The sequence below is a fragment of the Monodon monoceros genome, unplaced genomic scaffold (assembly GCF_005190385.1).
Source record: "Monodon monoceros isolate NGI ecotype Baffin Bay Population unplaced genomic scaffold, NGI_Narwhal_1 Super_Scaffold_10, whole genome shotgun sequence".
Taxonomy (NCBI): Eukaryota; Metazoa; Chordata; class Mammalia; order Artiodactyla; family Monodontidae; genus Monodon; species Monodon monoceros.
In genome coordinates, this window is record NW_021703766.1 from 7,233,467 (window position 1) to 7,249,232 (window position 15,766).

General features: G+C 44.0%; 1 protein-coding gene across 2 annotated transcripts; it reads left to right on the forward strand.

Annotated features, from left to right (window-relative positions):
• Positions 1–269: 269 nt before the first annotated feature.
• Positions 270–14,435, forward strand: CUNH16orf46 (chromosome unknown C16orf46 homolog). Of its 2 annotated transcripts, XM_029213550.1 has the most exons (3): positions 270–520; positions 5,465–6,433; positions 14,185–14,435. In XM_029213550.1, exons 1-3 carry the CDS (start codon positions 311–313, stop codon positions 14,206–14,208), a joined length of 1,203 nt encoding a protein of 400 aa, XP_029069383.1. In that variant the 5' UTR covers positions 270–310; the 3' UTR covers positions 14,209–14,435. The 2 variants fall into 2 exon arrangements, with proteins under 2 accessions (XP_029069383.1, XP_029069382.1); XM_029213549.1 differs by lacking the exon at positions 14,185–14,435 and having other exon boundaries at positions 5,465–6,478.
• The last annotated feature ends 1,331 nt before the right edge of the window (positions 14,436–15,766 follow it).

Consider the following 15,766-nt stretch of genomic DNA (forward strand, 5'->3'; position numbering starts at 1 on the left):
TTGGTACCCCATCACGAGAGACAGAGTCTGTGGTAACATCTTTCTACCCTCTTTTCTTCACTTCCAACTTTGGTCTTTAAATCCATCAGTCTTTAAAATTAGCCTTATTTTTTACAATGTCAATAGCTGGCAAAGGATGATTTTGTAATATTTCTTCTGTCTATTCCTGAACATATCTTGAAGATATTTCGCCTGAGTTGTTGAATTGCTTTTAAAACAAAAAACAAAAAACAATACTAAATGCTAAGTTCAATTTGCATTTCAAACCACAGGAAGAAGATGTTAAAGACTTTAAGCAACCATCACAGTAATGGATCTCAGTCTGAAAAACGAGACTGAATTAGAAAATAGTGAAAATAATGAAATTCAAAGCACAGAAGAAACTGAACTAATCTATACTTGTCCAGATGAAAGAAGTGAAAAGAATCACGTTTGTTGTCTTCTCAATATCAGTGACATTACACTTGAACAAGATGAAGAAGCCAAAGAGTTTGTCATTGGAACTGGATGGGAAGAAGCAGTGAGTATTTTCTTGAGTTAGGTCTCTTGCATGTCAGTGTTTTGACACAAGCCTTTTCTTTTACTATTTTCAAAAATAGTTACTATTGCCAAAAAAAAAAAAAAGTGTAAGTGATGAAATATAGAAAGCTTTTGGAACAGAGGTAGAATGTTAATGATGATAATAGCTGTACCTTTTATTGAGTATTTATGGCCACTCACTATTGGCAAGCACAGTACTGAATGCTTTATGTACATCAATTCATTCACCTTCTCAATAGTTCTGTGAGGCAGGTATTATGTGAGGCATAATATTATGTGAGACAGCCTCTGGGACTCCAGAACCCAAGCTACTTAACTTAACCCAAGCTACTTAATTAATCCCCCAAGAGACCTGAGATTTTTATCCTGGTGGTTCTACTCAGAACACTGTGGGTTTATTCTTAAACTATTCTTAGAATCAGTAATAGAAATACACTTCTAAATTTAGAACTGTAAGGGAATTTGGTCTAATCCAGTGATTCTCACTTGCTAGTGTCACAACTGGTGGGGAGGGAGAGGGTATGCTACTGGATGTAGTGGGTAGAGGCCAGGGGTGCTTACAATGCCCAGGGTGGCTCCCACCCCAATAAATGGTCCAGCCTTGGGACTTCCCTTGCGGTCTAGTGGTTAAGACTCTGTCCTTCTATTGCAGGGGGTACATGTTCGATCCCTGGTGGGGGAACTAAGATCCCACATGCCACGAAGCCAAAAAAAAAAGAAAAAAGGAATGATCCAGCCTTGTCTTAGCTTGGGCTGCTGTAATAGAGTACCATAGACTGGGTAGCTTAAGCAACAGACATTTATTTCTCAGTCCGAGGTCAGGGTCCCAGCATGGTTGGGTTCTTGGTGAGAGCCCTGTTTCATTTTATTTTATTATTTTTTGGCTGTGCCATGCAGCATGTGGGATGCAGAATCTTTAGTTCCCCAACCAGGGATCAAGCCCTTGCCCCCTGCAGTGGAAGTGTGGAGTCTTAACCACTGGACCGCCAGGAAGTCCCCTCCTTTTCTTATAAGGGCACTAATCCCATCATGAGGGCCCTGCCATCTTGACCTCATCTAACCCTAACACCTCCCAAACACCCACCTCCAAATACCATCACACTGGAGATTAGGGTTTCAACATAGGAATTTGCCGGGGGAGGGTACACAAACATGCAACCCATAAAAAGCCCCCAATGTTGGTAGTGCCAATGTTGAGAAACCTTGATCTAATTGGTTTATTTTATAAATATGGAAACTGAGGCCAAAATAAGGCAGAGTGACTCTACCCAAGTCCACTTGACAGTTGCAAGAATGTGTCTTCGGAGCCTCCTCTGGTGCTCTCTCTACTGTACGCCGCCCCCCGCCACCTCGTTAAGCGTATATGACCTATGACCTTCCATACACACACCCCCAGATCAGGTAAGTCAAGGTGGTAGAGAGTTCTATTTAAGCATGGAAAACTTTCTAAGCTTAGAAGTTAGAAGGTTCAGTTTACTATTCAAGGTAATTACTTTGAAATATACATCCAAGGGCTGTTGGCAAAGAATTTTCTTTTAATTGGAAAAATTGCCCCGTGCCCCATGCTGAGAGTACGTTTGCTGTTCACACTCTGTCTGGTATGACCATTTCCTCCTGCCTGCTGCCTGCTACTCTTTGCTCTCTCTGTCCAGCCCCCGACCCCTGCCCACCCAGCCCTACCCCACCTCTCAGACAGCCTTGCCTCAGGAGGGTTGACTGAGGTCTGTCCCCGCCCCCTGCAAAGGCTGGCTTCCTGCACTGGCTCATGGCCCCCTGACCCTTTCTGTGCTGGTGCCAGGGACCCCTGGGCCAGCATTTAGAGGAGGACAGAGAACACTTTGCTGGTAGCAATTCGTGAGAGTTTCTTATGCTTGCAGAGCCAAGGGATCTCACGGGAGGCAGGTGATGGGATGCCTCAGGGCTGCACAATGTTGACTCAGGCTGACCCAGTGCAGGAGCCTTTCCTATCACTACCCTGCTGTTTCTCCCTGTGGCAGCCTGTGGACGCCCACACCACTTGGGGGCTCTGTGGACACTCAGTCAGGAGGGAGGCACAGTCACCTTGCACTGCAGCTGGGCTCGAAGTCCTGGCAGACATCCAGACCTTTTTGGAAACACCTAGCTTACCTGTGACACCTCACCTGTAAGGACCAAAAAGGCAAGGTGTCATTGCCCCCTGCCCTGGGACTTGGATCCCCTGCCCGGCCATCTGAACACCCTGGAGATGTAGATCCTCTGTATCAGCCTCGACCCAAGGGGTGCCTTTTTTTTTTGGCTGTGCCTTGCAGCTTGCTGGATCTTGGTTTCTGGACCAGGGATTGAACCCGGGGCCTCTGCAGTGAAAGTGCCAAGTCCTAACCACTGAACTGCCAGGGAACTCCCGTGTGGGGTGCTTTCTATTTTATTTATTTTTAAAAAAAAGATATATTTATTTTATTTTTTAATTAATTTATTTTTGGCTGTGTTGGGTCTTCGTTGCTGCATGTGGGCTTTCTCTAGTTGTGGCGAGCGGGGGCTACTCTTCACTGCGCGCTTCTCACTGCGGTGGCTTCTCTTGTTGCGCAGCATATCCTCTAGGCACGTGGACTTCAGTAGTTGTGGCACGCAGGCTCAGTAGTTGTGGCGCATGGGCTTAGCTGCTTGGCGGCACGTGGGATCTTCCCAGATGGGGGATCAAACCCATGTCCCGTGCATTGGTAGGAGGATTCTTAACCAGTGCACCACCTGGGAAGTCCCTGGGGTGCTTTTTAAAATCTACCTTCCCAGGAATTCCCTGACCCTTCCCAAGCCCCTCCCCTGAGTACTGGCTTAGTAGGTTGGGGTGGGCCTCGGGAATCTGGATTTTGAAAAGCAGCTCAGGTGACTCTTAGGGTCAGGCAACTGGGGAGCCTTCGCTGACTCAGTTGGACCTGTTTAATAGATTCAGAAAGACAAAAGCTCAGAGGTTGCTCCACATTTTAGGCTCCCCTCACTCAACATCCCATTAAGCCAGAGTTGGCCTTTTCCACACACACAGCCTGGAGACAAATCCCCTTGCCAGGGCGGAGGTGGGGACCAAGCGACTTGCCTCACTCTACCAAAGCTACCATCTGGAGAGAGGCTGTCAGCCTGAGGACCTATTCGCAAATGGGCTGGGACCCTTGCTTTTCTGTAAAAGCTGGAAAACCACCTGGGGAGCCAGGGTCGAGAGCAGTGAGGTGTGAGGCAAGCAGCATGGTCCTCTTGAAGATGCAGTGCCGACCCTGCAGCACATGAAGGGACGGGGTTCCCTGAACAGAGGCAGAGGGAGGGGGAAGCTGGGGAAGATGTGCTCAGGCTGACTCAGCGTGCAGTGCTGGGCAGCAGCCTTGTAGCCGTCCAAGAACTGGGACTTCACTATGCTAAAGAAAATCGTTTTTTTTTTTTATGAGAACATATTCAAGGCTTCAGCAGCACGTCTTTGGGAAGAGCTAGGTCTGTGGAATAAGAAAGTATCGGACTCCAATAGCACTTACTAGACTTTTTAAAAAAGTGATGCTGCAGGCTTCCCTGGTGGCCCAGTGGTTAAGAATCCGCCTGCCAATGCAGGGGACACAGGTTCAAGCCCTGATCCGGGAAGATCCCGCCTGCCACGGAGCAACTAAGCCTGTGCGCCACAACTACTGAGCCTGTGCTCTAGACCCTATGAGCCACAACTACTGAGCCCTCGTGCCACAACTACTTAAGCCTGAGTGCCTAGAGCCCGTGCTCCGCAACAAGAGAATCCATTGCAATGAGAAACCCACCCACCGCAATGAAGTGTAGCCCCTGCTCACTGCAACTAAAGAAAGCCCGCGCAGCAAAGAAGACCCAACGCAGCCATAAATAAATAAATAAAAAGTTCCCTTTAAAAAATAAAAAAAATCTAAAAAGGGGTTTTTCTTGACACTTACGAATTTCTAACAGGAATTTGGGGAGCTGAACACGTGAGGTGAGAGGGTGTGGAGCGTGAAAAGGGGATGATGGGAAAGGGATGTTTTTGTGCAGGAGGACCAGAGGCTGGCCCCATCTTCAGGCCCAGGAGACAATGCTGCTCCTCACAGGCTCTCCTTGTCCTCTGCTTGGGGACGCATAGACCTCCTGAATGTGCCAGCACTTGTTGGCTGTAAGGATATTTTGAGCCTCAATTTCCTCCTCTGTAACCTGGATATCAGAATACCTAAACTGTAGCACTCCTGTGAGGAGTAAATGAACGAATGCCAAGAGATCCTCAGCTCAGTGCCTGGAACATAGTAAAATCGTGGGAGCTATTTTTGCTTTTTTTTTTTTTTTAACATATAAGGTTGCCAGATTTAGCAAATGAAAACACAAGGCACCCAGTTGAACTTGGCTTTCGGTAAACCTAATTAGTGTAAGTATATCCCGAATGTGGTCTTGTGTTTTTATCTAACAGGTCTGTTTACCTGTGACCTCTGTGGCAGGGTCAGCCAGGGGACTCCGGGTGTGGCCGCGGGCATCGGTGTGCCTGGGCCCTGCTGACCCTGCGTCTGCCTCTGCTCCTCTGCCTTTCCTTCAGCCTCTCCGAGCAGCAGTCTCCCGGGTGTGGTAAACAGACCCTGCAGTACAAGAAAGGCTGGCAGAGAGGACAAGAACAAACAGTTTTGATTTTATTTTAATAATTCTGAATTTACTTTAACGCACATCTAAAAAAATGTAGAGTCAGCACATCAGTGTGGCCATTTATAGATACTATCGCTTAGTATTTTCATCTTTAAAAATACTGTTACAAATACTATTGCTTAGTATGAGGCTAAACTAGGCATGACAAGTTAAAACTAAAACATTTAAGTCAATTTTTAGAGAAATATTGATTTAAATAGGACAGCCAAACTGGGAATGGGGCCAAAGTAGGGGCAACTGGAGTCTAGGCAGCTCAGCTGAGAGTAACACGCTGTTTTATTTGCAGGTCCGAGGCTGGGGAAGGATTTCTCCAACTGCCTGCATCTGGCCCAGGAAGAAGCTTAAAAAGGCGAAGATGGGAGAAAGTGCCAGCAGCTGCTTGCTCTGTGTCAGCCTCTCCCAAGGGAGCCTGGAGGCCAGGCTTCAGTCGGAGGCCGGGAAGTTGGTGTCGGGGACTTCAGCTCCGGCTAAGGCAGGGCCGGAGAAGGATGGAGGCAGCCTCTCCCAGACTCCGGGCCCCCCGCCAGGCCCCAACACTGCCTACCCGGAAGTTAACAGGATCTGCTTTCCCACTTACAGTCAGGGAGAGAAAAAAAGTCTGCAAATAAAAGAGTTTATTTGGTGCCTGGAAGACTGGGCCACTCCCAAGGCTGTGAGGGGCAACGACCCCGGAAGCCCCGGCGGAGGCGCTGACGGAAGTGCCTCCGTGGCAGACTCCTTGACTTCCAAGGCCCTTTTAGTTCTACCTGCCCTGAAGTCTTCACCCCCAAATGGCTTGGATGTGCCAGGTAAGAAGAGTCAGAACTTTTTCTTACAGCAGGAAGAGAAGGGGCCGAGCGTGGCGAAGGATGAGCAAGTGGCTTGTGCATATGGGGTGAAAACAGTTGACGGGACAGGTGAAAAGAGGCCCATTGAGCTGGCCAAGCACCACAAGGTGAAGGAAACGCAGCCTTTCCCCACCCCGGTGGCCCGGACATCCCTGCTGGCCGGTCCCGAGCCCTGCTGCCTGCCCTGGTCCCTCCTGCCTGAAAAACACCTGGTGTGCCCTCCCCACCACAACAGTGTTCGCTATCTCGCCACCCTGCAGCTTGTGCAGAAACAAGGAGCGCAGACCTACAAAGCCAAATTCAAAGCCAGGGAGCCGAGACCTCCCGTGAAAACCCCACAGTGCGTTCTCACAGCGGCCAAGCCGGAAAACAGGCCGCAAACGCTGGAGACCAAAGTGTTCTCAAGGCCTCTCTTGCCGTCCCTCACGGTGAGCAGAGTTGTTATGGCCGTTCCCACTCACAGACTCCTCTGAGTTGCCATGATGTAATTCCCTGGGAATAAGCACCGTCTGAAAGTTGTTCATCTTCTCTTCCCTCTCTCCCTCCTGCCCCAACCCGTCTCTTCCTCCTCCTCCTCCTTGTCTTCTCGTACACTTTTCTCTCCCCCTCTCCCCTGGTGCTTTTTTGTAGTATAATCAGGGCAAATTGAACCTCATTGTATGGGTTTTGATGTGCTCTCAAAGCCCCGATATTTATGTGTTACCTGCTTCTATTGCTTAGACGTTTACAAAACGGAAACTGGTAATGCCAGTCTCAGCCTCTGCCTGACTTATCTCTGCACTGGAAGACAAGTGGATGGTGGGGAATCTGAAGGGCCTCCCTCAGGGATGCCCCCATACCAGCCCTGAGCCAACCTGCAGGGGCTCCTGCCCCCTCAACCCCAGTGCCTTAAGCCAAGCGTACTGGGCGTGTGTAGACCATATCGTTTCTTGATCTTTTGAACCCGGCAGATGTCTGTCTGTTGCCACATTTTCTCTTGCAACAAAGATCTGCTTTAATAGAAACAATGTTATAAGAGAAAAATTCCAGCCTGTGTCCAAATGAATATCCTCTATCCAAGGTGGTGTATCCTTATATTATATCCATGGATGTACGGTATCCCTTGTTTCCTATATGCCCCAGATTTCATATATTATAGCCTCATGCTTGTCGCACATTTCATATATTTCATATATTATAGCCTCATGCTAGTCTCTGTGTCTGGGAAGTTTTTCTTACCATTCTACAAAATTCATCTTGGGAGGCAGGTTAAGAATTTTTTTTTTAAATGTCGCTGTGATTATTGTCAGCACACATGCTTCCTCCAGTCTTACCTTATAACTACTATTGGAACTCGACAACCCCAAACAGACAAGTATGGAATAGGGCTGTGACTTTCTTCCTTCTTCCATCTTTCCTCTCCCCTCATTTTACCCGAGTGCGTATCTCCTGAAGTTGTATATAAATTAAACTTTTGTAAATGAGTTATATTTTAAATGTGAAGTGACAATGCTATGTAGAGAAATGCTCTGAAGAACCATTTTGTAATATGCATAACCATTTAGCCGCTCTGTAATTACATAGTTGGCATGTGCTTAAGGTAGGTTGTACTTGAACTCTAGGCTTTCCATCTCCTAAATGATGGGCAGACAGAATATATGACTGTATTTGTAAACATCTGCTTTTCATAACTGGTTTTTGTGATGTCTTGTCTGTTTAAGTTTAGGTTTTTTGGTTTTGTTTTGTTGGTTTGTCTTTACAGGAGTGACTATAGTACAACCGTCACTGAAAGGCGTATTTTGCCTTTTGATGTCATACACTTTATAGTCTAGAAGCAGTTAACAGGTTCTACTCATTCTTTCTTCTCTGAATGAAGAAACCATCTGGATTCATCCCCAAGAAGAGGCCCTGATTTCTCACTGTGTCTGGACAGTGGGGGTCTTGGACCCAGTACTGTTTGAGGACCCTCCAGCTCTGGCAGCCTGCCCACCTAAGTCAGTTGTTTTTCAAGCCCCTCTTTATAAGTTGCAGAATAATGAATAAGCTCACTATGTAAAGCAGTCATAAGTGTTTGATTGGGAGGGAAAAAGTATCCACCAGTATGAGGGACAAAGCCCACCTGCTCAGCCCAGATGTACTTGCCTGTTGAGATCTTGAGGCAGTCTGAACTGATCCAAGTTACAACATAATGTTTTTCTTTCTTAAGAAAAACTCATTTGTTGAGATAAGGGTTATAAATTCTATAGCTTTAGGGGTAAACATATAATAATTTAGAATTGAGGAGAGCCAGTTTGAACAAAGGAAGGGCCAAATTTACAGGTTTGTAGTATCTTTTTTGAGCAAATAATTTGGTCAACAAAATGTTGACTAGAAGATCCCTCTGTGAATAGATAAGAATGCTTTGCATTTGGCATCTTTTTCTTTAGGTAATTATTCAAGTACCTGTTAAAGGCCCTCTGATATCTGTGTTAGCCGTGGTTTAAATCGTTTCTCTGTGGATAGTCACTCTAGGCCTTGTCCCAATTTCTATTCAGATTAAATCAGGACATCCAAACTGGTCTTTGATGTCCAAGTTTAGATAAAGGCTAAATGTTTACTAGAATGCAGCCCCCCTTAGGGTTCTAGGTCACTAACAAAAATCCTGCCATTTTAAGGAGTTAAGCATGTTATAATTCAGTGCCAGTGGCCCTCTTCCTACCTCCAGGTGATGATCTCAGTTAGATTTTGGTTCCTCTAGTCCTCCCCAAACCAAGCATGGAGGGCTCTGTGTTTCACCCCTCATTCTGTTATGTTTGGCTGTCTCATTAGTAAAGCTTTCCAAACCCCTATTCTTTTTTGAAATTAAAAAAATCACCGAGTGGAACTGTGGCAGCACCCGACAGAGGGCTCCTGCAGGGCCTGAGGTCAACTACTGGGTGAGGCCAGGCTGAGGTGTGGGGATGCTCCTGGGCAAGGGCAGGGCCGTAGGGGCTGGAAACCTCGGAAAGACAGAGTATAGATCTGACAGAGAGACGAGGGACAAGGCCAAAGGGAAGACTAAGAATAAGACCCGGCGACATTTGGACAAGTATGTAGGGCTTTGGCTACTCAGGGAAACTTTCCCTTTTAGCTATGTTCTTTTTATTCTGGACTTTGCCCCCTATTGTGAAATTTACCTGTACTTCCAGGACCATGCTATAAAATGACTTGAACCCAGAATCAAATTTGCTTTCAACCTCTCCCGAAGCACGGGAGCCCCAGCCTGTCTCCCTGTGGGCTCCCCCAGCTGGCCAAGCAGGCCGAGCTGCACAGTTGGAGTCCCGCATCTGGGACTTTTTGGGTGTCTGGGCTCGGGTCCAGTGCAGCCTTAGTGCTGCAGTTTAGGGGCTACGGAAAAGTCAGATGGGGAAGAAACGGGCTCCTGTGGCTGTGACTGAGGTTAGACGAGGGTGGTCCCTGGTACCACAGGCAACACTCTCCCACTGTCTGCCAGGCTAACTGGGGCACTGGAATCAGGAGAGATTCAGTGCTGTGCGCTTGATGCCCAGGCTAAGCTCTGACCCGAGCTCTACTAGCCAGTCACATGATACAATAATTCCACTTGAACTGGCAAGGCACTGTTCTAAGAGTTCAAAGCCTCTTCTGGGTATTATCTCTTTTTATCCTGAGCAAATTCATGAGGGTCAGGGATAATTTTCTCCTGTGACCCAAGGAGAATCCAATCAACAGAGAGCTTGTGTTTAGTCAGGGCTGGTGTGCACCTTGGGCATATGAAGGTGCCAACTTATCTCCAAGGTGAGGGAACAGCTGGAGCACTGGGTGGAAAGTATCACATAAGGCAGAAAGGAAGGCTTCAGAATGTCATTCCTTCCTGTAAGATGGGAACAATTTGACATAGGATGTCGTGAAGACGAGGAGGTAATGTATGTAAAACAAATCAAACAGAGGTTTGATCTGTGGTTTTCCTGAATGTGGTGATCAGATCAAATACAAATAGCTGGATCATTTCCCTTTAATGAATAGCTTTTCAAAATCACCTAGAAATCCTGTGGGCATGGCCAGTTGTCATTTGGAGTTTGATGGGTCTTCACTTTTTAGAAGTCCTTAGAGGGCTTCCCTGGTGGAGCAGTGGTTGAGAGTCCGCCTGCCGATGCAGGGGACGCGGGTTCGTGCCCCGGTCCAGGGAGATCCCACATGCCGCGGAGCGGTTGGGCCCGTGAGCCATGGCCGCTGAGCCTGCGTGTCCGGAGCCTGTGCTCTGCAACAGGCCACAGCAGTGAGAGGGCCGCGTACCGCAAAAAAAAAAAAAAAAAAAAAAAAGTCCTCAGAACACAGCTTCCTAACTTGTCGACTCAGGGTCCTTGCTTGGGACTCCTGTTAATCCATGGGCCATCTTCATTCCCTGGCCCTTTTCCTCATCCTGTTTTGCTTGAATTTCCACTGCACCAGTCTAAACACCATTGCTCTGCAGATTTATACCATGCCTCTCATACTGATTTTGTGTCACCTTGAGGTGTTGTAGCAAAAAATTTACTTTTCAAGTTTAATCTCCCAGATCAAAACTATTGTATATCTTCCTGAACACAGTCTTAGGATAACTCCAGTGCAACAAGGAAAACTAGCACCATCATCCTTTTTCCTAAGAGCTGAGAACTAGACTTTTTTTTTTAATAGCCCAGCTTTCCCCCTGGACATTGTTGACTCTGCCCTATAAAATGAGGGGATTTTAATACCTAGGGTCCCTCCTAATTCTGTCATTTTGGTGCAGTTAACTTGACTGTAAACATTACCAGACACTCAAAATGTGAACAGTTCTTTTTGTTGCAGATTTGCGATCAGACTTCCTCTGGATGCTGGCTTTTGTAGTGTGAAATTTAAAAAAAGTCTAAATGAATTTCAATTTGTACATTTCAAAAGTTGCTTATAGTAAAAATCCTAAAGAGATTAAGAAAAAAAAATTTTTTTTACATAAGACTATGAGAATTCAACTTTACTAACACATTCTTTATAAACAACGCATGTACTTTTTTTTTAAGACAATTTTTTAGAGCAGTTTAAAGTTCATAGCAAAATTGAGAGGAAGGTACAGAGATTACCCATATGCCCCCTCTCCCCCCCCACAGATGCACAGCCTCCCCCAGGATCAGCATCCCCAGAGTGTGGACATCTGTTACAAATGATGAATCTACGCCGACATGTCATAATCACTTAAAAGTGTTTACATCAGCGTCATTCTGGGTATTGTATGTTCTGAACACACATACTTTTTTTTTGAATTTTATTTTATTTATTTTTTATATAGCAGGTTATTAGTTATCTATTTTATACTTATTAGTTATCTATTATATATATATTTTATTAGTGTATATATGTCAATCCCAATATCCTAATTCATCCCACCACCACCCCCTGCCGCTTTCCCCCCTTGGTGTCCATGTTTGTTCTCTACATCTGTGTCTCTATTTCTGCCCTGCAAACCGGTTCATCTGTACCATTTTTCTAGGTTCCACATATACGCGTTAATATACGATATTTGTTTTTCTCTTTCTGACTTACTTCACTCTGTATGACAGTCTCTACAAATGACCCAATTTCATTCCTTTGTATGGCTGAGTAATATTCCATTGTATATATGTACCACATCTTCTTTATCCATTCATCTGTTGATGGGCATTTAGGTTGCTTCCACGACCTGCCTATTGTAAATAGTGCTGCAGTGAACACTGGGGTGCATGGTGTCTTTTTGAATTATGGTTTTCTCTGGGTATATGCCCAGTAGTGGGGATTGCTGGGTCATATGGTAATTCTATTTTTAGTTTTTTGAGGAACCTCCATACTGTTCTCCATAGTGGCTGTATCAATTTACATTCCCACCAACAGTGCAAGAGGGTTCCCTTTTCTCCACACCATCTCCAGCATTTGTTGTTTGTAGATTTTCTGATGATGCCCATTCTAACTGATGTGAGGTGATACCTCATTGTAGTTTTGATTTGCATTTCTCTAAAATCAGTGATGCTGAGCAGCTTTTCATGTGCTTCTTGGCCATCTGTAGATCCTCTTTGGAGAAATGTCTATTTAGGTCTTCTGCCCATTTTTGGATTGGGTTGTTTTTTTTTTTAATATTGAGCTGCAAGCTGTTTATATATTTTGGAGATTAATCCTTTGTCCTTCGATTCATTTGCAAATATTTTCTCCCATTCTGAGGGTTGTCTTTTCATCTTGTTTATGGTTTCCTTTGCTTTGCAAAAGCTTTTAAGTTTCATTAGGTCCCATTTTTGTTTTTATTTCCATTACTCTAAGAGGTGGATCAAAAAAGATCTTGCTGTGATTTATGTCAAAGAGTGTTCTTCCTATGTTTTCCTCTAAGAGTTTTATAGTGTCCGGTCTTACATTTAGGTCTCTAATCCATTATGAGTTTATTTTTGTGAACACACATACTTCTTTAATGTTCCAATGCTCAGCTGATATTGCATCCATAGCAATGCTTACAATTCCACTCCACCAACTGGCCCTATGCCTCGGGCAGGGCTTTTCAACCTTCACTGTTGGCATTTAGGAGCTGGATAATTCTTTGTGGTGGGGCTGTTTTGTGCACAGAGGGATATTGAGCAGCATCTCTGTCCTCTACCCACTAGATGCCAATAGTCCCCTCCCAGTTGTGACAATCAAGAATGCCTTCAGACACTGCCAAGTGCCACAAGGGCAAAACCGGCCCAGGTGAGGACCAGTGCTTTAGGGAATTAGTTATCTAGAATCCTAGAATTAGTTATCTAGAATACTAGAATTAGTTATCTAGAATGCCTCTGTTTGCTGCTTCCCTGACAACTTTACTTACAGAGCAAGCAGAAGCCCTGGCACAGAGGCAAAGGAAATGTGGGAGATGTCCTGCCTGCTTCATCCTGGAAAGCACAGGTGCTCTCAGTTTTGTCCTAGTCCTTCAGGGGCCTTCTGGGGGCACCTGCCCGGTTTCCCTCCTGAAGGAAGCGACTCCGGGCCTGCTTTTCTCTGAGACAGTCTCTCTCAGAGTAACAGTAGGGCTCATTTAGCCAGCGCCAGGAAGAGCTGTTGGCATTCTCTTATCCTTCTTTTAGGAGAATGTACATTATTGTTTTGGCAAGGTTTTCAAGAAAATTCTAAGATGTTAAGTTCATTTATTTACATTTAATGGCATCATTCAGAATTCTCTACTTTTTTAACCAGTACTCTCCTCAACTTCACTGCTTGTGCTAAACCACTGTGAATATTGAGAGGCAACCAACACTACGTATGACCCTCCTCAGTAACCGCTGGAAAATCTATACTTCATGTATGTGTGTGTGTGTGTGTGTGTGTATGTATATATATATATATATATACACACACACATATATATATACACACACACATATGAAAATGGCTTTCTTCTCCCATTTAGCTCAAACTACAAGCCTTTCTTCCCTTTGCATCTTTTAAAATGAAACAATTTCTCGCTTATTAAAACTTGAAGACTGCTAACTTGAAAACACAGCATAAAACTAGTCTTATTTCCAGCACCACAGGAGGGTTAGGACTATTCACTAAGTCTGTAAATGTGAAAGAACTCTCAGCAATTTCATTCGCTTTAAGCTCTGTATGTGAAGAAAAGTAGAAATCTAATTAATTTGAGATAAAAACCACTGGTCCTGATACTGTTCATGACTCTGTGAAGGTTTAGTTTCATGGCTATTCACCCAAATCCTCATGACTGACTTTTCTAATGTAATTCCAGGAAAATGGGCTGTCAGGGACATACCATGTGGCAGCTAATGAGAGAACTTGAAATCTGAAGGCTTACTCCTTAGACACACATCTCATTAGAGAAATGGGATTTAAATGGTTTTAAAATACACCACATCTTACCAAAAGAAAAAGAAAAAAAAACTGATACCAGCTTACAATTCATTAACAAGTACTAGATTCTCAAATATAGCGAAACAAAAACTATTACCACGAACTGAACTAAGATAATATAAACAGTTCCTAAAGCATAGTTTGTCAAAGTTTGGATGGTTTCTCAAAAAGCATACTATAAAAATCTTAATTTTTGAAGGCTCACTTTTTAAATAGGGAAAAGTCTTTGAAGAGCATTTTAAGGTTAGATATCCCCTTTTGTGATTAAGTTAATTCAGATGCACTGACTCCTGCCAAATTTTTATTGCAGCACGAGCTACGATTTCTGAAGTCACTAAATTTCTCGTTACAGCACAGGAAAAGGAAGATAAAGTAGGAGAGGGATCAGTTTCAAATTCAGTCCTAAGCAGCAACAATGTTTGAGATGCAATCATAAAACCAAATATTTCACCTAGGACATGGAAAAAGCACTAGATCACCAGAAAGCAAAGAGTAAAAAGCTGCAAGCAAAAGCAATAAGAAGATACCAAACTTGGAACAAGGTCTTATTGACACATAATATGCTAATCAGCTCACTCCTTTAGGCCAAAAAAAAAAAAAAAAGTTTTTGTTCACATAGGTAACATACATATTTTTGAGAATAACAAAGTCACCATGGAGATATATTTTTTTAAACAATTTTTTATTTTCTGAAATATTTGACTATTTCACTGATAAACTAAAAAAGAATATTATTTAATTTTGTTGTTTCTTTTTTGTAGCCTTTATGACCTGTAATACTAACTTGCTTGATGGTAAAGAACCAAAAGTTAATGGAAGGGCCTTGACCACAAGTTTCTCCTGTGACAACCTTCACTATTCCTGATTTTGTGGATTTAGAACAAAGTTACAAATGTGTTTATTTTGTTAGTTATTAGTAAGGCAATATATAAATTTAGATTTTTTCTGAAGTTGAAAGAACTGAATGAATACTAGCCCTCTTTCAGTTTCAGTATTATAGACAATGCTCTTATTCATTCACGTACTTTGACACTTGCTCCTTTCAAACATGCATACTTTCAAATTACAGTGCCCAAATGTGTTAATTTGAGGACACCAACAACCTGAGAGGCCTTTCCATTTGCTCTTTAGCCTGCTTCTCTCGATATGTAAACTAGTGTATCAGTGTGTCTGTTAATAAATACATTTCACACAACTGAGAGAACCCTTTGGATTTAAGCATTGCAAAACAATGGTATTTAGTCGACTATCTTCTTGACTATAAGAACATTAGACTAGCTGACATCTTGCTGAAAAAACTAGATTAAATTCATGCCATTTAAGCCAACAGACTGACGTGTCCTCTCCTAGTGTCGAATCTAATCTGTGGCACTTTAACACACTTCAGGTGAGAACACACACATATATTGAGATATAAGGAAAATAAAACTGCATAATACTTGAGACTTCAAAGGCTTCATTCCTAAATGCCCCAAAGTTACATGTTCCTCCTACTCTTTATTAAAGAGCCTTCCGAAAACAAGTCTGAGAAGCATTTCTTTAAGTATACACGATAGAAAGTACTCTTCAGAGTCAATATTAATTAGATAATAAGTTTGGACTGGGAATAAGATAAGCACTCTAAAATTCAGACTATAAAGGATTACATGAAAATATCATCCTGTCATTAAACAACTCAACTTCACAACTACCCTGACACTGATACATTTTCTTCCAATCAAAAGTAGCTGCAAACTGGGACTTCCCTGGTGGCCCAGTGGTTAAGAATCCGCCTGCCAATGCAGGGGACACGGGTTCGAGCCCTGATCTGGGAAGATCCCACGTGCCGTGGAGCAGCTAAGCCCGTGCGCCACAACTATTGAGCCTGCGCTCTAGAGCCCGCAAACCACAAATACTGAAGCCCACGTGCCCAGAGCCCGTGCTCCGCAACAAGA